General features: G+C 36.4%; 1 protein-coding gene across 1 annotated transcript in view; it reads left to right on the top strand.

Annotated features, from left to right (window-relative positions):
* Positions 1-1323: 1323 nt before the first annotated feature.
* LOC133621842 (voltage-dependent T-type calcium channel subunit alpha-1I-like) overlaps positions 1324-25639 on the top strand; it is a 317273-nt gene continuing 292957 nt past the window's right edge. The window contains exons 1-2 of the mRNA XM_061984241.1: positions 1324-1695; positions 3185-3536. Coding sequence (XP_061840225.1) covers positions 3199-3536 — 338 coding nt within the window. The 5' untranslated portion in view covers positions 1324-1695; positions 3185-3198. The remainder of the gene's footprint in view (positions 1696-3184; positions 3537-25639) is intronic.

Consider the following 25639-nt stretch of genomic DNA (forward strand, 5'->3'; position numbering starts at 1 on the left):
CGTCCAGCATTCTGTTTTTGTTGACTTTGTAGCCAGTTCAGTTTTACTTTTGTTTTGCATAGCCCATACTTGCCAACCTTGAGACCTCCGATTTCGGGAGGTGGGGGGCGTGGTCGGGGGGGCGTGGTTAAGAGGGGAGGAGTATATTTACAGCTAGAATTCACCAAGTCAAGTATTTCCTATATATATATATATATATATATATATATATATATATATATATATATATATATATATAGGAAATACTTCACTTTCATTGAATTCTAGCTATATACAGTATATATATGTGTATATATATATATATATATATATATATATATATATATATATATACACATATATATATAAAATAAATACTTGAATTTCAGTGTTCATTTATTTACACATATACACACACATAACACTCATCTACTCAATGTTGAGTTAAGGGTTGAATTGTCCATCCTTGTTCTATTCTCTGTCACTATTTTTCTAGCCATGCTGAACACCCTCTCTGATGATGCATTCTGCTTCGTCTCCTTGTTGTGTGCGCAGTTGTGCACTGCACTCTCTAAAAGCCCGAGATGTTATTGTCACGTATGCATGTACAGTAGATGGCAGTATTGTCCTGTTTAAGAGTGTCACAACATTGCTGTTTACGGCAGACGAACTGCTTTACGGTAGACGAAAACGTGACTGCTGTTGTTGTGTGTTTGTTGCCGCGCTGGGAGGACGTTAATGAAACTGCCTAACAATAAACCCACATAAGAAACCAAGAACTCGCCCTCGATCATTCTATAGTTATAACGTGATTGGGCAGGCACGCTGTTTATATTGTGGGAAAGCGGACGTGAAAACAGGCTGTCGACACGTCACTCAGGTCCGCCTGAATTTCGGGAGATTTTCGGGAGAAAATTTGTCCCGGGAGGTTTTTGGGAGAGGCGCTGAATTTCGGGAGTCTCCCGGAAAATCCGTATGGCATAGCCTTCCCTATGCTTCAGTGCCTTTTCCTAGCGGGACTTGCCTTTTGTTCATTTTTGGTTTATACCTTTTACATACCAAAAAAGGTCTGAAAAACACCGCACTAGACAACGGCACATTCTTATTATTATTATTGATTTGCAAAAAAATATTTTTTGGACCAATTCGGGGAAGTTACATAATTTCCCACGGCACACCAGACACACTAGTGTGCCGCGGCACAGCGGTTGAAAAACACTGCGATATATAACAGACGTAACGTTTATTCATGTCTGGACATCTTTCAAACTGTGAGAAATACGTGAGTCATAGTGGCGATGATTGCAAAGCAGGTGCCACGCAGAGGTGCAGTGCAGTCCTCGTTAAAGTCTCCAGGTGTGAAGGTGTGAAGGTGGCCCTTTGTTCCCGGGCTTCAGACACGTCTGCTTTGACTGGACGCAGCAAACAATGAAGTCCTAACGAGGCGCCACACGGGAAGGCAGGACGCGGGTTACGTTGTGGTCTTTCTGCATTGCTGCAACATTTAAGACCTTTCCCCGCCTGCCGCAGTCTGCAGAATTTTTTATTTTATTTTGGGTGCTGGAGTGGAATATATAATTCAAAGCTGCCTGGGGACCGAAGTTGGACGGGCCAATTAAACGCGTCCCCGGAAACATGGCCTGAAGACGACCTTGTGAGCGGGGGCCCGGAATAGGAAACAAACTCACTCGCCGGACACTTCATTAGTGAGTCAAGGTAACTTGTACTGACTGTTTTCTACCACTAGGGGGGGGATCAAGAGGCCCTGCCGTGGCGTCAAAGTGCCATGAGGAATTATGGTGTGGGGTTGGTTTTTCAGGAGTTGGGCTTGACCCCTTTAGTTCCAGTGAAAGGAACTTTGAATACTAAAACATTTTTGGACAATTCCATACTCTCAACCTTGTGGGAACATGACTGTACACCGGTGCACAAAGCAAGGTCCATAAAGACATGGATGACAAAGTCTGGTGTGGATGAACTTGACTGGCCTGCACAGAGTCCTGACCTGAACCCAATAGATGGGATGAATTAGAACGGAGACTGAGAGCCAGGCCTTCTCGACCGACATCAGTGTGTGACCTCACCAACGCGCTTTTGGAGGAATGGTGTAAAATTCCTATAAACACACTCCGCAACCTTGTGGACAGCCTTCCCAGAAGAGGAATTATGGTGCGGGGCTGTTTTTTCAGAAGTTGGGCTTGGCCCTTTAGTTCCAGTGAAAGGAACTTTGAATGCTCCAGGATACCAAAACATTTTGGACAATATATATATATATATATATATATATATATATATATATATATATATTGTTGCGTTTTGGACCAGTTGTTCCTCCCAGGGAATTCAAGTCACAAGTCGCTCCCAAGCTCTTTACGACACTGAAAGCTGAGTTGAAAAACCACCAGAGACAGAATAGGTATTTTGTAATATATTTGCAAAGCTTTGCATATATACATTGAGACCAGTCCAGCATAGAACATTCAATCGCTTCGCTAAGATGGTCTGCCCCCCCGAAAAACCCTCTCCCCTCTTAAGTCCCTGGCAGTCATGTCTCTCTAGCCAAAACAAATGTCCATTATCTCTCTCTCTAACATTCCTCACTTCAAGGTTAAGCACACAGTTTTGCAGACAACCTAAAAGACCACGTTTGGAAGAAAAACACTAGCTGTTTTGTAGAATGAAAATGAAATGAAAAGAAGTAACACTTAAATTCGGATATATGTAAATATCTGCCTCCGACAATATGCTAGCAAGACAAATTTCAACACAGCACATAGGGGGCGCCACACATGACTGTACGAGGTTATAAGACACTTGCAAGCCATTATTTTGGATTAAGTTGAGTAAAATATTTGTGTATTGAATGAAAAGAAAAGAATGTGCTGCATATTAGAACGTGCAGGTGTAGCTAACGTCGCTAAAAGCTTCCAACTGGACTTTTGTGTCGTGGAGAATCCATTCTTGACCGCCACTCAGTCATCCTAACGATTTCCTCCCCTCGTGTCATGTCACTTGTGTGGACGACCACGAGGCGGTCTTAAAAAAAAAAAACTCGACAAAAGCCTCCGTGTGTATTTTTAGCCCTTTGGCGTTTTCCTCTCATAATGGAGGCCGCACGTCCCGCTGCTTCCCGCTTTGACTTTTACGCGGCAAAGTCGATGGGCGCACAGTTTAAAAGCGTTTTGTCTTTTTCTTCCCGTGGCAGACTGTTGCGTTGCCATGACGAGCGAGGAAGAGGAGGAGGGCCCCGGCGCTGAGGCATCATCGGCGCGGTCGGCGGCGACCATGGCCCGGGCGGCGGCGGCAACCATTGCCGGTGGCGACGGCGGCGACGGTGTCATCACCCGACCCTCCTCCCCCCGCGGGCGCTCCACCTACCACCTCCCTGGCCCCGAGGAGGAGGAGGAGGAGGCCGATGACGAGGAAGACGACGACGGCGGCAGCAGCGCCGCCAGCGTTCTGGTGGTGCCGCACCCCGAGCTGGTCCCTGTGGTCTTCTTCTGCCTCAAGCAGACCACATGTCCTCGCAGTTTGTGCATCCGCATGGTCTCCAGTCCATATCCTTTTGCTGGCCGCCTGAGGGGGGCGCCAGAGCGCATCTTTGGAAGGTCGATGACCCCTGAGAAGGTGACGTCTCATCCTGATTGGACCAGAATAATGAATAAATAAATTATACATTATCATAAGGATGGTACAAATTAAAATGTATTTTTATTTTAGGGGTGCATAAAAATAGATTAATCATTAAAAAAAAAAACATACAAGAAAAAAAGCATAAAACAAATAAGTATTATTTTGTATATATATATTTATACATATATGAAAAAAAAATATATATATATATATATATGTATAAAAAAATATATACATATATGTTTTCTCACATATACATTTAAAAACAAATATATATTTGTATACTTGTATTTGTTTTACGTTTTATATATATATATATATATATATATATATATATATATATATATATATATATATATATATATATATATATATCTAATAATTTCAAGTTTAAAACATTTAAAGAAAAAAATGTATTTATATTTTATATATATATATATATATATTTATATATATATATATATATTTTTTTTTTTTAAATAAATATTTTTTTTCTTTAAATGTTTTTAAACTTGTAATTATTTTCTGAATATATATATATATATATATATATATATATATATATATATATATATATATATATATATATATATTCAAAAAATTATGAATGAATGAATGTATATATATACAGAAAATAATTACAAGTTTAAAAACATTTAAAGAAAAAATATATGTATATTTTAAATATATATATATATATATATATATTTATATATATATATTTATATTTATATATATTATATTTATATATATGTATATATATTGATATTTTATATATATATATATATTTATATATTATTTTATATATCTATATATATATATATATATATAAATATATGTATATATATATATATATATATATATATATATATATATATATACTGTGTGTATATATATAAATATATATATATATACTATATATATATATATAAATACATATATATATATATATATATATATATATATATATATATATATATATATATATATATATAAAATATAAATACATTTTTTCTTTAAATGTTTTTAAACTTTTAATTATTTTCTGAATATATATATATATTCATTCATTCATTCATTATTTTCTGAATATATATATATATATATTTATTCAGAAAATAATTACAAGTTTAAAAACATTTAGAGAAAAAAATATTTATTAAAATAAAAAAAATAATACAATAAAATAAATACATATATATATATATATATATATATATATATATTTTATTTTTTATTTTGTATTTATTTATGTTTTTTTCACATATAGTAACAATAACAATGACTGCAACAAAAATAAAGGTAAATAAAAGAAATACATACAAATTATAATATGCATTATAATACATGAAATACATATATGATTATCAGTGATTGAAAAATTACTTTTAAAAATTAGCAACTATAGTTACTTGTTACTTTTTCAAAAATGTAGTTACTTCTAATAAATGTAATTACTTAATAGGGAAAGTAATAATTGCATTACTTTAAAAAAAATGAAATAAATACTTTCAATCTTCCAATATTTGGCATATGCAGTCGAGATGTTTCATGAGAGCAGAGCGTGCGTATGTGCCTTTTAGAAGGTGGTGCTTGTTGTTAATCGACGTGTGACGTCGGCAGCTGTGCTTGTGCAGTTTGCCGGCATTGACGGCAATTCTGTTTAATCTTTTTTGTGGTTATGTAGTTCTTTATTCGCCGGAAGTAGTATTGTGTGTGTTGTTTGCTGTGTGATGTTGCCTCCTTCTCCTTGATATCAAGTTCTTTTTAACCCAGTTCTGGCCGTTATTCGGAACACTAATCATCATTCATATAGTCCGGGCGGATTCAACAGGTTATTTCCGCTTCTACTGACTTATCTTTCGCTAAGCTAAGCTAAGCGTTGGATGGACGTGAAGTGGACCTGCGTTGTATGTCAAGGAACATCAACGTATGCGTCCGTTCTGCTCAGCTCAGCTGTGAGTCATGTTTTCTTGCTTCATTGCTCCATGAAAGCATGGATTTATGGTGAAGACGTCGTGCTGCTGTGTTGACGGCTGCAGAACAGAACTAGAATATGGCAGCTGTCATATTTAATGACAGATATTCTTAGGTTTATTGGCCCGATGAAGCTCTTAGTTGTGTTGGAATGAAAAGTGATGTTGTAATCCAGTAGGGGGGGTGTGAAAGAATCACATTTCAAATGATTTTATTAGGTTTGTTGCCGCTAAATGAATACGCTGACACTCTTCTACTCGCTAAAGCGGCACTGAGGGGCTTCGCATTGCCCCGCGGTCCCTCAAATATAAATCACTTTGACGTCTGGAAGCGCCTTCCAAGGCTCCGCCTCGCGCTCCCGCCCGTCCCCCGAGCTCAAAATTCGAAAAGAAAAATAAATTCCATTCTTTCAGAGAGATCGCAGGGGCCTCAAAGTCCTTGGCCAGAACGAGGATAGGAGGACAATTAACAACAGAGCGGGGGTGTCCAAAGTGCGGCCCGCAGGTGTCATGTCTGTGTAATCATGTTTTGTTTTAGTCATGTTTTGTTTAGTTATTGGACTCCTTAGTTTCTGGCTTTTCACTCCCTTGTCTTGTTTCCATGATGACCCATTAGTTTCACCTGTTCCACGTTTGGACTCATTGTGCACTCTTGTTTGTCACCATAGCAACCCATTAGTTTTCACCTGTCACGTCACACACCTGTTTCACGTTTTGAGTCACGCACCTGTTTTCGTTAATCATGTCTGTAGTATTTAAGTTCATTGTTTTTCAGTTTGTCCTTCTGGTGACATCCCCGCATTTATGCTTCTACACACTCTCCACACCCTTATGACCCTTGCTGCTCTTTTTTCATGCCGGTTCCATGCCAAGTAAGTTTTTGTTTATTAAGCCACAGTTAGTGTTTTTTGTTGTTCATAGTTTCTGCCTTTGTGCAAGTATTTGTTTTCATAGCCAACTCGTTTTCTCCGCCACTGTGCGCGCTTTTCGTTTGTACTTTTTTTTGGATGTATTAAATAAATTATGTACTCACATTCCCGTCTCGCCCGAGCCAACTTTCCGTTGCATCCCGGAAAAGCAAACACCCAGGACCAAGTTATGACAGCAGGATGTTGTCGGAAAATAAAAACAGCGGTAAAAATATGACAAAAAAAGAGCAAAAAAGAGCCGCACCCACTCAATTTTAGAAGATGACAATATGTTTCCATATATAAGTCGCATTAGACTATAAGTCGCGGTTATATACGTTGTGATTTACACGTTGTTATTTACACGTTGTTTTTTACACAGAAATATCCCGTAAATGTATATTTTATTCACAGTCATACAACATTTGAAAGTTTAAAGGCCTACTCAAACTCACTACTACCGACCACGCAGTCTGATAGTTTATACATCAATGATGAAATCTTAACATTGCAACACATGCCAATACGGCCGGGTTAGCTTACTAAAGTGCAATTTTAAATTTCGCGTGACATATCCTGCTGAAAACGTCTCGGTATGATGACGTCAGCGCGTGACGTCGCGGATTGCGGAGGACATTTTGGGACAGCATGGTGGCCAGCTATTAAGTCGTCTGTTTTCATCGCAAAATTCCACAGTATTCTGGACATCTGTGTTGGTGAATCTTTTGCAATTTGTTCAATGAACAATGGAGACTGCAAAGAAGAAAGCTGTAGGTGGGAAGCGGTGTATTGCAGCCGGCTGCAGCAACACAAACACGGCCGGTGTTTCATTGTTTTCATTCCCGGAAGAGGACAGTCAATCTTTACCATTGGCCTGTGGAGAACTGGGACAACAGAGACTCTTACCAGGAGGACTTTGAGTTGGATACGCAGACACGGTACCGTGAGTACGCTTCCAAACATTTGATCGCTTGCCCGTACGTGCGTGCCGCTATGTGCATGTCACGTACGTAACTTTGGGGACTTTGGGGAAATATATGTGCTGTATGAACTTTGGGGAGGTGAACGGTACTTTGGGCTGTGGGATTGAGTGTGTTGTGCAGGTGTTTGAGTTGTATTGGCGGGTTATATGGACGGGAGGGGGGAGGTGTTTGTTATGCGGGATTAATTTGTGGCATATTAAATATAAGCCTGGTTGTGTTGTGGCTAATAGAGTATATATACAGTATGTCTTGTTTTTATTTACTGTTTTAGTCATTCCCAGCTGAATATCAGGTCACACCCGCCTCTCACTGCATCTTCCCTATCTGAATCGCTCCCACTGCCCTCTAGTCCTTCACTCTCACTTTCCTCATCCACGAATCTTTCATCCTCGCTCAAATTAATGGGGGAATCGTCGCTTTCTCGGTCCGAATCGCTCTCGCTGCTGGTGGCCATGATTGTAAACAATGTGCAGATGTGAGGAGCTCCACAACCTGTGACGTCACACTACTCGTCTGCTACTTCCGGTACAGGCAAGGCTTTTTTTATCAGCGACCAAAAATTGCGAACTTTATCATCGATGTACTCTACTAAATCCTTTCAGCAAAAATATGGCAATATCGTGAAATGATGAAGTATGACACATAGAATGGACCTGCTATCTCCGTTTAAATGAGAAAATCGCATTTCAGTAGGCCTTTAAGTATGTGGGGGCCATTTTGCTATTTTTTCATCTTGCAAAAAAAAACAAAAAACAGACATTATACATCAAAACGTGTGTAATAAGTTCAAGATTCAAGATGCTTTATTATTGTCCATTCTTTAACATGTACAGGACACATAAGAACTGAAATGACATTTTAGGCACAGTCCCACTAAGAGCAGACATACGTTACAGGGAGACAAGACGGGACCGCCGACGGATCAGCCACTTACGGCACTCCTTAAAAAAGGTGGGGAAAAAGGTGATATTGGGAAAGGGGGGAAGAGTAAAAAATATCAGTCAAAGGCTGGACCCTCGGGAGGGGGTCCAGACTAAGTCCAAGAGAAAAAAACTAATTTAGCATAGCACACATTTGGGGCCCTGGAGGCCAGCCTGCTGCTATAAAGCGCTTTTCAGCCGTCCATCACCCCGAAGAGGAATTAAGCGGTGGTGGTGAGGGGCGTTGGGTGGGGGTGGGGAGTGTGTTTGTATATATGCCCATAGCTTTTGGGTGAAGTGTAATGTTCATGAGCCCGGAGTCGTTCTGCATGCAATGCAAGCAAAGTTCGTTTCCCAGGTGTCGTTGAGGAGGGGAGGAGGGAGGGAGGTCAAAAGCGTCCATCTTTGAAATTCCTCAGGGCATGATTACAGAACAGCCTGTTTTTGTCTCAAGGCCATTCGGGGGAGTCATATCGTAGATAAGGATTTTTGTTTTTTCTCAATGGCTTGCCTGTTCTATACGTCCATGCTGGCCCTCATGTCCAATCCTTCCTTTACAGCAAGCTTCTCCATGATGTGATCCATTTTGCGATTCAGTTCAGAAATCGCTACAGTCTGTGTTCCCACAGCCCGGACCAAACCTTCCATTGTGACGAACAGCCTTTGGGCTCCTTGAGTGGCCGCCATCGTCTTACGAATTTTACGATACACCAGAGCAATGCCCAGCCCAATCAGCGATCATGATTCCAAATAGGTAGATGTCTTCCACGTCCTCGATGGAAAGGACTGAGAGGCACATGATTCTCCATTTGTCCCAGGAATCTCTCAGCAATGGTTCCATCAGGGCAGCCAGGCTCCCCCAGAACCTCTTTTCCTCGTCGAAAAGATTTTGTCAATAAAGTCGAGAGTCCCGCTGATCAATTCCATGTTTGATGTTTAGATTTGAAGGACAGCGCAAAGAGGCTTCGAAAAAAGTTTAGACAAGACAAGACAAAAGAGAGCAAGACAGGAAAAGACGGCAGGAGAAAAAATGTGACCCCCCCTCACCAGAGGCAAGACAGAAAAGTATTATAGATAATTAAATAAGTGACAAAAGTATTATTTTTAGTTATCAATAGAACAATGTATTTTTTTTCTCATTAAATGATGCTTTTTCGCTCTTTTTTTCATACATTTTTACCGTTGTCGTGGGCAAACAAATGTGATTGTTAGCATTTTAAGATGTGTAGTAAAGCCTTTTTTTTTTTAAATTTTAAATAGAGTGTGCTCGTCCAGCTGTCGGAAGAGAACGAAGGCGTTTATATAGTCAAAACGAGGGCGGAGCAAACCACGTATTTCGGGGGCACACGTTGATCCGAGGGCATGGTGTCAAAAAGTCACTTTTGTACGATAACGTGCCGAATGACTTCGTCTTCTCTCTCTGAGATGTGTTTGAAGATGGTTTAATGTCCCTCCGAGCGTGCTCGTGACGGATTGGCCCCCTAAAGACACCCTGTTGCATTTCACGGCACACCGGATTTATGGGACAGCTTTTAAAAAACAAATTACTAGTATTAATATTGTTTTGTGTGTGTGTGTGTGTGTGTGTGTGTGTGTGTGTGTGTGTGTGTGTGTGTGTGTGTGTGTGTGTGTCCGCACTCTTTTTAAGTCATTATACTCTCATTTGACATCAGAAGCACTCAATCATGCTTTTGTTTTCCCCAATAAGTGACAAAACTCTGGCAGCACGTTTATTGATACGTGCAAGCTCCGCCCCCTGCAGGCGGGACCACATGACTGCGTAGAAGAATCCATAAAAACAATGGGATAGGTTTCCAAGTGGCCCTCAGCGGAAAAAGTTTGGTCATACTTTGTTTTGTTCTTACCTAATATAATACCAGGTGTGATCGACTCCCTCTAGTGGTACGCAAAATAATCACTTATTTTAATTAATTAGTTCACACACAGTGTTACTGTTCAAACTGTGTCTATTATTACAGTAGCCAAAAATATTTCATATACTTGTTAAATAAAACTGCTGTCTTGTTTTTAATGAATAGTTAGGCCTACTACGTGACTGTATTTTAATGTTAGCCATTATGGTGTTTTATTAGGTTTTAGAACCACTGGCTTAGATCATTACTTAACACAGTGTTTCTTAACCATAGGGCCGGGGCTATATAGTTGGGCCGCCAAAAAATACCAGTTTCTCAACAACTCAGTTGTAATACACCTTTCCACCACTTGTGGCAGTAATGACAATATCGAACAAATAAAGGAAGTCTGGAGCTTAAGTCATAAAGTTTTTTTAACCACAATATTTTTATTTTTTTTACAGTACATTGCTGTAAAGTGAAAAATGATAAATGTTGTTTTTACAGTAAAATTCTGGCGACTGAGCTGCCCTTTTTTTTAACCACAATATTGGTTTTTTTTTTACAGTACATTGTTGTAAAGTGAAAAACGATAAGTGTTGTTTTTACAGTAAAATTCTGGCGACTGAGCTGCCATTTTTTTTAACCACAATATATATATTTTTTATTTACAGTACATTGTTGTAAAGTGAAGAACGGTAAATGTTGTTTTTACAGTAAAATTTTGGCAACTGAGCTGCATTTTTTTAAACCACAAAATACATTTTTTTTACAGTACATTGTTGTAAAGTGAAAAACGATAAATGTTGTTTTTACAGTAAAATTCTGGTGACTGAGTTGCCATTTTTTTTAACCACAATATTGTTCTATTTTTTTCTTTTTTTACAGTACATTGTGGTAAAGTGAAGAACGGTAAATGTTGTTTTTACAGTAAAATTCTGGCGACTGAGCTGCCATTTTTTTTAACCACAATATATATATTTTTTATTTACAGTACATTGTTGTAAAGTGAAGAACGGTAAATGTTGTTTTTACAGTAAAATTTTGGCAACTGAGCTGCATTTTTTTAAACCACAAAATAAATTTTTTTACAGTACATTGTTGTAAAGTGAAAAACGATAAATGTTGTTTTTACAGTAAAATTCTGGTGACTGAGTTGCCATTTTTTTTAACCACAATATTGTTCTATTTTTTTCTTTTTTTACAGTACATTGTGGTAAAGTGAAGAACGGTAAATGTTGTTTTTACAGTAAAATTCTGGCGACTGAGCTGCCATTTTTTTTAACCACAATATATATATTTTTTATTTACAGTACATTGTTGTAAAGTGAAGAACGGTAAATGTTGTTTTTACAGTAAAATTTTGGCAACTGAGCTGCATTTTTTTTAAACCACAAAATACATTTTTTTTACAGTACATTGTTGTAAAGTGAAAAACGATAAATGTTGTTTTTACAGTAAAATTCTGGTGACTGAGTTGCCATTTTTTTAACCACAATATTGTTCTTTTTTCTTTTTTTTTTACAGTACATTGTGGTAAAGTGAAGAACGGTAAATGTTGTTTTTACAGTAAAATTCTGGGGAACCAGAGCTGCCTTTTTTGAAAATCACAAAATCGATTTTTTTTTTTACAGTACATTGTTGTAAAGTGAAAAATGATAAATGTTGTTTTTACAGTAAAATTTTGGCGACTGATCTGCCTTTTTTTTTTAACCACAATATATATATATTTTTTTATTTACAGTACATTGTTGTAAAGTGAAGAACGGTAAATGTTGTTTTTACAGTAAAATTCTGGCGACTGAGCTGCCATTTTCTTAACCACAATATTTTTAAAAAAAAAATTTTACAGTACATTTTTGTGAAGTGAAGAACGGTAAATGTTGTTTTTACAGTAAAATTCTGGCGACTGAGCTGCCATTTTCTTAACCACAATATTTTTAAAAAAAAATTTTACAGTACATTTTTGTAAAGTGAAGAACGGTAAATGTTGTTTTTACAGTAAAATTCTGGTGACTGAGCTGCATTTTTTTAAAACCACAAAATCGATTTTTTTTTTTTACAGTACATAGTTGTAAAGTGAAAAACGATAAATGTTGTTTTTACAGTAAAATTTTGGCGACTGAGCTGCCATTTTTTTAACCACAATATATATACCGGTATATATATATATATATATATATATATATTTATTTTTTTTTTTTTTTTTACAGTACATTGTGGTAAAGTGAAGAACGGTAAATGTTGTTTTTACAGTAAAATTCTGACAACTGAGCTGAATTTTTTTTAAACCACAAAATCGATTTTTTTTTTTTACAGTACATTTTTGTAAAGTGAAGAACGATAAATGTTTTACAGTAAAATTCTGACAACTGAGCTGAATTTTTTTTAAACCACAAAATCGATTTTTTTTTTACAGTACATTGTTGTAAAGTGAAAAACAATAAATGTTGTTTTTACAGTAAAATTCTGGCGACTGAGCTGTCATTTTTTTAACCACAATATATATATATTTTTTTATTTACAGTACATTGTTGTAAAGTGAAGAACGGTAAATGTTGTTTTTACAGTAAAATTCTGGCGACTGAGCTGCCATTTTCTTAACCACAATATTTTAAAAAAAAAATTTTACAGTACATTTTTGTGAAGTGAAGAACGGTAAATGTTGTTTTTACAGTAAAATTCTGGCGACTGAGCTGCCATTTTCTTAACCACAATATTTAAAAAAAAAAAATTTTACAGTACATTTTTGTAAAGTGAAGAACGGTAAATGTTGTTTTTACAGTAAAATTCTGGTGACTGAGCTGCATTTTTTTAAAACCACAAAATCGATTTTTTTTTTTACAGTACATAGTTGTAAAGTGAAAAACGATAAATGTTGTTTTTACAGTAAAATTTTGGCGACTGAGCTGCCATTTTTTTAACCACAATATATATACCGGTATATATATATATATATATATATATATATATATTTTTTTTTTTTTTTTTTTTACAGTACATTGTGGTAAAGTGAAGAACGGTAAATGTTGTTTTTACAGTAAAATTCTGACAACTGAGCTGAATTTCTTTTAAACCACAAAATCGATTTTTTTTTTTTACAGTACATTTTTGTAAAGTGAAGAACGATAAATGTTTTTACAGTAAAATTCTGACAACTGAGCTGAATTTTTTTTAAACCACAAAATCGATTTTTTTTTTTACAGTACATTGTTGTAAAGTGAAAAACAATAAATGTTGTTTTTACAGTAAAATTCTGGCGACTGAGCTGCCATTTTTTTAACCACAATATATATATATATTTTTTTTTACAGTACATTGTTGTAAAGTGAAGAACAGTAAATGTTGTTTTTACAGTAAAATTCTGGTGACTGAGCTGCCATTTTTTTTAACCACAATGTCAGGTTCAAACACTGATGACATCTATTAAACAAGACAAGAGGCAAAGAATTAAACAAAGACAGAATTCAATTTGGACTCAATTGAGGAGACACGCTTGGACACACTGTACTCTTGTACAGTATCTCAGCACGCTCTGCCAAAAGATTGCACTCCTTCTTTATTTGACTTTCTCCAACCACCTGACCACCGCTTCCACTTTCAGAGGGAAGTGGGTCGTAAACAGCGTTGCCTTTGGAATATTTCAAAAGAAGAGGTCGTAAAATAGTTCAAAAAGAGTTCCATGAAATAGTTCAAAGAGAGTTCGTAAAATACTTCAAAAAGAGTTCGTCTGGAAATTGGGCAGATCCTGCCATCTGTCCGCTTTGAAGTCCTTGGGTTATAATATCTTTCTGTTGATTACCATACATGAGAGAAAACAGGAACACCTTCATCTACACAGTAGAGTTTTACGAGCCTTACTCTTGGTAGTTTTCAAAGACAACCTTTTGTCTTCTTGTCAGGAACACAATATAATACAAGGTTTTTGTGATAATTTAGAAACAATTATTCTAACATTCAATATTTTTTTTACAGTACATTGTTGTAAAGTGAAGAACGGTAAATGTTGTTTTTACAGTAAAATTCTGGCAACTGAGCTGCATTTTTTTAAAACCACAAAATCTATTTTTTTTTACAGTACATTGTTGTAAAGTGAAAAACGGTAAATATTGTTTTTACAGTAAAAGTATGGCAACTGAGCTGCCAGTTTTTTACTGTAAAATTTACAGTTAATTAAAACAAAATGTTTTCTATGATTTCTACGTGATCTGAGATGTCCTAGCTCGATGCTAATGCTGCTATTATTAATCACAGTGGTAACGTCGCAGTTTTTCACCAGGACAAAGAATAATTTCGGCTTTTTATTCAAAGTGTGTGATCAGAACAAAAGTTGTTTACGGTAAAGTTGTGTAAGTCTTTCTTGTGGTCTGATTGATTTCGGCGGCCCGGCGCTGATCTCAGTCGCACATTCTTTTGATGACATTTTAATTGGAAAACGTCTCCGCTTTTTAATTAGGCTTAAAAAAAAAAGCTCTTTGTTGTGGCAGCAGATAATGCAACAGGCTGAAACATCTCAACCAATCTCTAATTGCTTTTTTTACTTCCGCAACATTTTCATGCGAAAACTAAAAATAGTGGAGCACGTTTATGTCGACAACTTTTTGCATCGTGTTTGTCTTGTTTCCAAAAAGGTCAACGTTTCTTAATTGCTACGCGAAGGCTTAAGTCGACGTCGACGTACGTGGCCGACCGATTATGTCGACCTAAAATGTGAAATCAGAAGTTTTCATTGTTCAGAAAAATGGTCAGTTTATGTCGACATTACATCATCTACACACAGTATCTATTTACGCAATGTTAAAACACACTCTGACTTCCTGTTCAGTGCAAAGTAGGCTCCAAAATAAAAGTATGGCAGCAACTAAGAAAATAAACAGTTTTTTGTCATTTTTTTAGGTTGTTATTTAGAGGATTGAAATAAATCTTGTATTTTAAAACATGCAACTAAGTAAAATTAGAGTTCCATATATATGACAAATTGAAAACACAAGAATGTACATACAAATATGCACATAAAAACAATTTAAAAAATATATCAATAGGATTCATGCTCTGACATCCTATCAAATTAATCCAAATCAGTGCATTAAATTTGCAATTCCGGTAGCGCACAAGCCGCCGAACCGTTGATACGCATGAGTGGAAGTGAAATGCTTGAATGTCCAGGGTGAGTGGACTGTGTGGGTGTTAAGACAGTTCGAATCGGTTGAGAAATGTGGGATATGGAGATGTTTGTGTATTGCCCATTCATTTTCAATGGGGGGAAATTCCTGGTAATCAGGGAATTTTCCAAACCGGGAAATTTGGTTTGAATGTCCAGGGTGAGTGGACTGTGTGGATGTTGGAACGGTTCGAATCGGTTGAGAAATGTGGGATATGGAGAGGTTTTTATATTGCCCATTGATTTTCAATGGGGGAAATTCCTGGTAATCAGGGAATTTTCCAAACCGGGAAATTTGGTTTGAATGTCCAGGGTGAGTGGACTGTGTGGATGTTGGAACGGTTCGAATCGGTTGAGAAATGTGGGATATGGAGAGGTTTTTATATTGCCCATTGATTTTCAATGGGGGAAGTTCCGGGTAATCAGGGAATTTTCCAAACCGGGAAATTTGGTTTGAATGTCCAGGGTGAGTGGACTGTGTGGATGTTGGAACGGTTCGAATCGGTTGAGAAATGTGGGATATGGAGAGGTTTTTATATTGCCCATTGATTTTCAATGGGGGAAATTCCGGGTAATCAGGGAATTTTCCAAACCGGGAAATTTGGTTTGAATGTCCAGGGTGAGTGGACTGTGTGGATGTTGGAACGGTTCGAATCGGTTGAGAAATGTGGGATATGGAGAGGTTTTTATATTGCCCATTAATTTTCAATGGGGGAAATTCCGGGTAATCAGGGAATTTTCCAAACCGGGAAATGTGGTTTGAATGTCCAGGGTGAGTGGACTGTGTGGATGTTGGAACGGTTCGAATCGGTTGAGAAATGTGGGATATGGAGAGGTTTTATATTGCCCATTAATTTTCAATGGGGGAAATTCCGGGTAAACAGGGAATTTTCCAAACCGGGAAATTTGGTTTGAATGTCCAGGGTGAGTGGACTGTGTGGGTGTTAAGACAGTTCGAATCGGTTGAGAAATGTGGGATATGGAGATGTTTGTGTATTGCCCATTGATTTTCAATGGGGGAAATTCCGGGTAATCAGGGAATTTTCCAAACCGGGAAATTTGGTTTGAATGTCCAAGGTGAGTGGACTGTGTGGATGTTGGAACGGTTCGAATCGGTTGAGAAATGTGGGATATGGAGAGGTTTTTATATTGCCCATTCATTTTCAATGGGGGAAATTCCGGGTAATCAGGGAATTTTCCAAACCGGGAAATTTGGTTTGAATGTCCAGGGTGAGTGGACTGTGTGGATGTTGGAACGGTTCGAATCGGTTGAGAAATGTGGGATATGGAGAGGTTTTTATATTGCCCATTAATTTTCAATGGAGGAAATTCCGGGTAATCAGGGAATTTTCCAAACCGGGAAATGTGGTTTGAATGTCCAGGGTGAGTGGACTGTGTGGATGTTGGAACGGTTCGAATCGGTTGAGAAATGTGGGATATGGAGAGGTTTTTATATTGCCCATTAATTTTCAATGGGGGAAATTCCGGGTAATCAGGGAATTTTCCAAACCGGGAAATTTGGTTTGAATGTCCAGGGTGAGTGGACTGTGTGTATGTTGGAACGGTTCGAATCGGTTGAGAAATGTGGGATATGGAGAGATTTTTATATTGCCCATTAATTTTCAATGGGGGAAATTCCGGGTAATCAGGGAATTTTCCAAACCGGGAAATTTGGTTTGAATGTCCAGGGTGAGTGGAGTGTGTGGATGTTGGAACGGTTCGAATCGGTTGAGAAATGTGGGATATGGAGAGGTTTTTATATTGCCCATTAATTTTCAATGGGGGAAATTCCGGGTAATCAGGGAATTTTCCAAACCGGGAAATTTGGTTTGAATGTCCAGGGTGAGTGGACTGTGTGTATGTTGGAACGGTTCGAATCGGTTGAGAAATGTGGGATATGGAGAGATTTTTATATTGCCCATTAATTTTCAATGGGGGAAATTCCGGGTAATCAGGGAATTTTCCAAACCGGGAAATTTGGTTTGAATGTCCAGGGTGAGTGGAGTGTGTGGATGTTGGAACGGTTCGAATCGGTTGAGAAATGTGGGATATGGAGAGGTTTGTATATTGCCCATTCATTTTCAATGAGGGGAAATTCCTGGTAATTCCGGGTACCCAGGGAATTTTTGGAACCAAGAAACATGCTGACTTGAGTGTGTGGATGGTGGAACGGTTCAAATCGGATGAGAACTGTGGGATATGCAGTAGATTGTGTAATGCCCATTCATTGTCAATGGGGAGAAAATCCCAGGAAAACCGGGAATTTGGGAAAGTTAAAACTTGTTTTGCGTTTGATATATCAGAAGAGTAGTGTGGTTGGATGATTGAAAGGTCAGAATCGTGTTTAAAAATGGCACATTTTGAGAATTCAGGGCATTGTATGTCCACTCATTTGAGTGGGAATTTCCTGGAAATTTTTTAACCTGGGGAAAACCAGGAATTTTTGAAAATATTGATACTAGATATTGTCTTAGATAATATGATTGGGTTGGTTTTGGACATTTTGGAATGGGTTGAAAAATGTTGACGTGGTAAAAGTTTGAATTGAGAAATGGTATTTCGGGATTCCTGGAATTTTGAGAAAACTGTGAATTTGTACAAAAAAATAGGAACGTTTGTTGTCCCAACTAAGAGGAATGTTTTGAATGTGGAATGGTCGAAAACGGTATAAAAAAAAAATGGACTGTGAAAACTTTCCAGGAATAAGTGAAAATATGGCTTTGGGAAACCGGGAATTCTGGGAATTCCTGGTATTTTTTTTTAACTTGGAAAATGGTATTTGAAAATATTGATACTAGCACAATTGTCTTAAATGATATGAATGGGTTGGTTTTGGAATTGTTGGAATGGGTTGACAAATGACGTAGTAACAGTTTGAACTGAGAATGGGTATTTCGGAATTCCTGGAATTTCGAGAAAACCGGGACTTTGTACAAAAAAAAAGAAGGTAAAATCTGTTTTTCCAACTAAAAGGAATGTTTGGAAGGTGGAATGGTCGAAAACGGTAAAAAAAAAAAAAAAGTGTCCTGTGAAAACTTTCCAGGAATAAGTGAAAATATGGCTTTGGGAAACCGGGAATTCTGGGAATTCCTGGAATTTTTTTAAACTTGGAAAATGGTAGTTTGATTGTCCAAGGTGAGATGAGGGGGTGGATGATGGAACAGTTCGAATTGGATGAGAAATGTGGGATATGCAGTAGTTAGTATAATGCCCATTCATTGTCAATGGGGAGAAAATACCTGAAAAATTCCGGGAAAACCAGGAGTTTTAGGAAATGTAAAACCTTTGAGTAATGTGTGTGGATGGTCGAAGGGTCCGAATCTGGTTTAAGAATTGGTGCAACATTTTGAGAAGTTAGAGCACTGTTGAACTGTGAATAATTCATTTGAATGGGAATTTCCTGGAAATTTGGGAATCTCTGGAAAACCGGGAATTTTTGAAAATATTGATACTAGCACAATTGTCTTAAATGATATGAATGGGTTGGTTTTGGAATTTTTTGAATGGGTTGAAAAATTACGTAGTAACAGTTTGAATTGAGAATGGTTATTTCGGAATTCCTGGAATTTCGAGAAAACCGGGAATTTGTACCAAAAAAAAAAGGTAAAATCTGTTGTTCCAACTAAAAGGAATGTTTGGAAGGTGGAATGGTCGAAAACGGTAAAAAAAAATGTGGACTGTGAAAACTTTCCAGGAATAAGTGAAAATATGGCTTTGGGAAACTGAGAATTCTGGGAATCCCTGGAATTTTTTGGAACTCGGAAAATGGTAGTTTGATTTTCCAAGGTGAGATGAGGGGGTGGATGATGGAACAGTTCGAATCGGATGAGAAATGTGGGATATGCAGTAGATTGTATAATGCCCATTCATTGTCAATGGGGAGAAAATACCTGAAAAATTCCGGGAAAACCAGGAATTTTAGGAAATGTAAAACCTTTGAGTAATGTGTGTGGATAGTTGAAGGGTCCTAATCTGGTTTAAGAATTGGTGCAACATTTTGAGAAGTTAGAGCACTGTTAAACTGTGAATAATTCATTTGAATGGGAATTTCCTGGAAATTTGGGAATCTCTGGAGAACCGGGATTTAAAAAAAATATTGATACTAGCACAATTGTCTTAAATGATATGAATGAGTTGGTTTTGGAATTGTTGGAATGGGTTGACAAATGTCATAGTAACAGTTTGAATTGAGAATGGTTATTTCGGAATTCCTGGAATTTCGAGAAAACCGGGAATTTGTACAAAACAAAAAGGTAAAATCTGTTGTTCCAACTAAAAGGAATGTTTGGAAGTTGGAATGGTCGAAAACGGTAAAAAAAAAAAAAAAAGTGGACTCTGAAAACTTTCCAGGAATAAGTGGAAATATGGCTTTGGGAAACCGGGAATCATGGGAATTCCTGGAATTTTTTTTAACTTGGAAAATGGTAGTTTGATTGTCCAAGGTGAGATGAGTGGGTGGATGGTGGAACAGTTCGAATCGAATGAGAAATGTGGGATATGCAGTAGATTGTATAATGCCCATTCATTGTCAATGGGGAGAAAATACCTGAAAAATTCCGGGAAAACCAGGAATTTTAGGAAATGTAAAACCTTTGAGTAATGTGTGTGGATGGTCGAAGGGTCTGAATCTGGTTTAAGAATTGGTGCAACATTTTGAGAAGTTAGAGCACTGTTGAACTGTGAATAATTCATTTGAATGGGAATTTCCTGGAAATTTGGGAATCTCTGGAAAACCGGGAATTTTTGAAAATATTGATACTAGCACAATTGTCTTAAATTATATGAATGGGTTGGTTTTGGAATTTTTTGAATGGGTTGAAAAATTACTTAGTAACAGTTTGAATTGAGAATGGTTATTTCGGAATTCCTGGAATTTCGAGAAAACCGGGAATTTGTACAAAAAACAAAAGGTAAAATCTGTTGTTCCAACTAAAAGGAATGTTTGGAAGGTGGAATGGTCGAAAACGGTAAAAAAAAATGTGGACTGTGAAAACTTTCCAGGAATAAGTGAAAATATGGCTTTGGGAAACTGAGAATTCTGGGAATCCCTGGAATTTTTTGGAACTCGGAAAATGGTAGTTTGATTTTCCAAGGTGAGATGAGGGGGTGGATGATGGAACAGTTCGAATCGGATGAGAAATGTGAGATATGCAGTAGATTGTATAATGCCCATTCATTGTCAATGGGGAGAAAATACCTGAAAAATTACGAGAAAACCAGGAATTTTAGGAAATGTAAAACCTTTGAGTAATGTGTGTGGATGGTTGAAGGGTCCGAATCTGGTTTAAGAATTGGTGCAACATTTTGAGAAGTTAGAGCACTGTTGAACTGTGAATAATTCATTTGAATGGGAATTTCCTGGAAATTTCGGAATCTCTGGAAAACCGGGAATTTTTGAAAATATTGATACTAGCACAATTGTCTTAAATGATATGAATGGGTTGGTTTTGGAATTGTTGGAATGGGTTGAAAAATGACGTAGTAACAGTTTGAATTGAGAATGGTTATTTTGGAATTCCTGGAATTTTGAGAAAACCGGGACTTTGTACAAAAAAAAAAAGGTAAAATCTGTTTTTCCAACTAAAAGGAATGTTTGGAAGGTGAAATGGTCGAAAACGGTAAAATAAAATGTGGCCTGTGAAAACTTTCCAGGAATAAGTGAAAATATGGCTTTGGGAAACCGGGAATTCTGGGAATTCCTGGAATTTTTTTAAACTTGGAAAATGGTAGTTTGATTGTCCAAGGTGAGATGAGGGGGTGGATGATGGAACAGTTCGAATCGGATGAGAAATGTGGGATATGCAGTAGTTAGTATAATGCCCATTCATTGTCAATGGGGAGAAAATACCTGAAAAATTCCGGGAAAACCAGGAGTTTTAGAAAATGTAAAATCTTTGAGTAATGTGTGTGGATGGTCGAAGGGTCCGAATCTGGTTTAAGAATTGGTGCAACATTTTGAGAAGTTAGAGCACTGTTGAACTGTGAATAATTCATTTGAATGGGAATTTCCTGGAAATTTGGGAATCTCTGGAAAACCGGGAATTTTTGAAAATATTGATACTAGCACAATTGTCTTAAATGATATGAATGGGTTGGTTTTGGAATTTTTTGAATGGGTTGAAAAATTACGTAGGAACAGTTTGAATTGAGAATGGTTATTTCGGAATTCCTGGAATTTCGAGAAAACCGGGAATTTGTACCAAAAAAAAAAGGTAAAATCTGTTGTTCCAACTAAAAGGAATGTTTGGAAGGTGGAATGGTCGAAAACGGTAAAAAAAAATGTGGACTGTGAAAACTTTCCAGGAATAAGTGAAAATATGGCTTTGGGAAACCGGGAATTCTGTGAATTCCTGGAATTTTTTTGAACTTGGAAAATGGTAGTTTGATTGTCCAAGGTGAGATGAGGGGGTGGATGGTGGAACAGTTCGAATCGGATGAGAAATGTGGGATATGCAGTAGATTGTATAATGCCCATTCATTGTCAATGGGGAGAAAATACCTGAAAAATTCCGGGAAAACCAGGAATTTTAGGAAATGTAAAACCTTTGAGTAATGTGTGTGGATGGTCGAAGGGTCCGAATCTGGTTTAAGAATTGGTGCAACATTTTGAGAAGTTAGAGCACTGTTGAACTGTGAATAATTCATTTGAATGGGAATTTCCTGGAAATTTGGGAATCTCTGGAAAACCGGGAATTTTTGAAAATATTGATACTAGCACAATTGTCTTAAATTATATGAATGGGTTGGTTTTGGAATTGTTGGAATGGGTTGAAAAATGACATAGTAACAGTTTGAATTGAGAATGGTTATTTCGGAATTCCTGGAATTTCGAGAAAACCGGGAATTCGTACAAAAAAAAAGGTAAAATCTGTTGTTCCAACTAAGAGGAATGTTTGGAAGGTGGAATGGTCGAAAACGGTTAAAAAAAAATGTGGACTGTGAAAACTTTCCAGGAATAAGTGAAAATATGGCTTTGGGAAACCGGGAATTCTGCGAATTCCTGGAATTTTTTTGAACTTGAAAAATGGTAGTTTGACTGTCCAAGGTGAAGTGTGTGGAATCGTGGGTGAGAAATGTGGGAGTTGTGCAAGTTCGATAAATGGCCCGTTCATTTTTAATGGGAAAAATTACCCTGAAAACCGGGAATTCCGGGTAATCCGGGATATTTGTATTTTTAATTTTTTTGATATTCAAATGGTTCGGATGGGCTGTGGAGCGCGCTAAGGCAGGAGGTGACTCCGCCCCTTTTAGCGTCAGTCTTCATGCTGTGGACGTCGCTACTCCCTGACCTCGTGACCTCGCCGAGTCGCGGTCATGTGACGCGGCGGAGAGGTGAGAGGTGACGGCCGGTGAGCGGCAGCGTGGGTAATTAGCGCGGCGGCGTCTTGTCGTACGTGAGACACTTTGACAGCGCCGCCTGCTATTCCGCTGTCGATCTTCATCATCATCATCATCATCCTCGCCGCCACCCAACCCCTGCGTCGCCATGGCGACCGGTCAAGCGGTTCGGCGTCACGCAAACGCACGACGAGCATCGGGGGATCAGATCCAAACAATACCACGTCGTACGTTGGCCTCAAAATCAACAGGGTTCTCCATCGCTTGACATGACTTCAAAAATACTTCAAGCCACGCCCACTTTGACCTCAACATAGTTCTTGCTTAGTAGAGTTCCGAGGGTGAAAATTCAAAATCAATAGTTCAGTCGAGTCAATCAATAGAGTTCTTGCTCGCCGTTCAAAATCAACAGTGTTCTTGCTGGTTTGGCGAATCTTTCTAAAGTCTGACATGACCCAAGAACCCACTCCTTTCAATTTTGACTTCAAGCATTACATAGCATTTCAACAAAATCAATAGGGTTCTTAAGAACAAGTGATGTTTGAAAATCAACCGTATCAAAGACAAATCATGTGTTAAGTTTCACTTTAACATTTTCCTCCAAACATCTCCGCTTTCATATGATTTGAAAACCAATAGAGGTCTTGCTTATCATTCAAAATCAAAAGAGTTCTTGTTGGGCGTGTTTTTGTTGTTGTTAGGGACTTAGTCCCTTTGGGTCAGAGGACCCTATTGTATTTCTAGCGTTTTATTATTATACCGCCGCCTCTTTCAGCTGTAATTTGACCCCCTTATCATGCTTCAAAACTCACCAAATTGGACACACATCAGGACTGGCAAAAATTACGATCTAATCAAAAAACCAAACCCCAAAACTCAAAATTGCGCTCTAGCGCCCCCTAGAAAGAAAACACAGACAAAACTGCCTGTAACTCCCAGTAGGAATGTCGTAGAGACATGAAACATAAACCTCTATGTAGGTCTCACTTAGACCTATATTTCGTACATTTGCAATTCCCCCTTCAAAACAAAAGTTGTGTAAAAACAGTCACCTTTTTTCAAACATTATCTCCTCTGAGCGCGTTTGTCGTGTCGGCTTCAAATTAGCACAGGAGAGAGATTGAACCCTTCTGATTAAAAGTTGATGAAAGAGTTTTAATTACTGCTCCGGTTTGGATTTTATGAGCCCTCAAAGTCGGTCCCGTCCATCGCTGCTTGCAGCTTTAATTTTGTTTGTTTTTTTAAACCAACAGGGTTCTTAATTCAGTCAAATTAAGAACCCCTATTTGAGGATTATGAAAATCCTGTTCAAAAATTCAAACATCATTTAAAATCAATAGGGTTATTTTTTATGTTATAGTTTAAAATATATCGCAGCTCTTTGAGACACTCGTGATTAAGGGCTATATTAATAAACTTTGATTGATTGATTGATTGTTTAAAATAAATAGGATTGTCTTACTTTGAACAATGTAATTACTTACACTTAACATGTTAAAAAGAATACATTCTATTTATTTAAATTAGAAAATACATGTGATATATGATTATAATGAAAAATATTGCATCATATTTATGCAAAATATACATGCATCTGATATACAACCATAATAAAAAATAACACATCATAATTATTTTAAAATAGAAATATATCTAATGCATAATTATAATGAAAAATAATGTACCATATTTATTTAAAATATAATCATAATGAAAAACAGTACATCAAATGTATTTATGTAAATATATGTAAATAAAATGGAAAACAATACATAAGTAAGGAAAAACAGTAAATACACTTGTTTAAAATAGACGTCTTTGCATGTATGAATGTCATAAAAAATACATTTAATATATATTTAAATATATCAATATAATTAAAACTAGTGTGGAATCAATATTTCAAATATAAATATGATTTGAAATTAATATCTAATATTTTGTATGTGAATATTTACACATACAGAAAAATAACATATTTATTTAAAATATACACTTTTAAATACATCAACATAATGATAAATAATGTCGATTTATGTAAAATATAGCTGTAATAAAAAATAGTATCCAATAATTATTTTAAGTGTTAATATACTTTGTAATACATAATACAATAAATAATATAATGCATAAACACATACAAATAACAGATATTTATTTAAACTATATATCGATAAATATGTTAATATAATAAAATTAATATGTAATATTTATCTAAATATAAATATAATTAATAAATATATATATATTTATATTTAAAATATACATGCTTCTGACATATAAACATAAGGAAAAATAATACATATAATTTATTTAAAAATATGGAATACATAATTATAATGATCAATGATAATGATAATGATAATAATATATTATATTTGTAAAAAAAAAAAAAAAAAAAAAGCACTTTACATTGAGCAAACAACCTCAAAGTGCTACAGTGTATTAAAAAATAAAGTAAATAAATAAATAAATAAAAAGATAATAACAAAAATTTATAAAAATAAAAACTAGAACTAGCACGGATAAATCTATAAAAAAGGCTAACCCTTTTTTTTAAAAGCATCCACAGTCTGTGGTGCCCAATGCACCATATTTATTTAAAGCAGTACATCAAATATGTTTATATAAATATATATAAATTTGATTAAAAATAGTATTTAATTTACATTTAAAATAATAATATATAATATATAAACATTTGTTTAAAATAGACGTCTTTGCATGAATGTCATGAAAAACAATACATTTAATATATACATATTTAAATATATCCTTATAATGAAAAAACGCATGGAATCGATATTTAAAATATATATATAATTTGTAAATAATATATATATATTTTTTTATGTGACTATATGAACATATAGAAAAATAACATACAT

Source organism: Nerophis lumbriciformis, linkage group LG25 (assembly GCF_033978685.3).
Source record: "Nerophis lumbriciformis linkage group LG25, RoL_Nlum_v2.1, whole genome shotgun sequence".
In the NCBI taxonomy this organism is placed as follows: Eukaryota; Metazoa; Chordata; class Actinopteri; order Syngnathiformes; family Syngnathidae; genus Nerophis; species Nerophis lumbriciformis.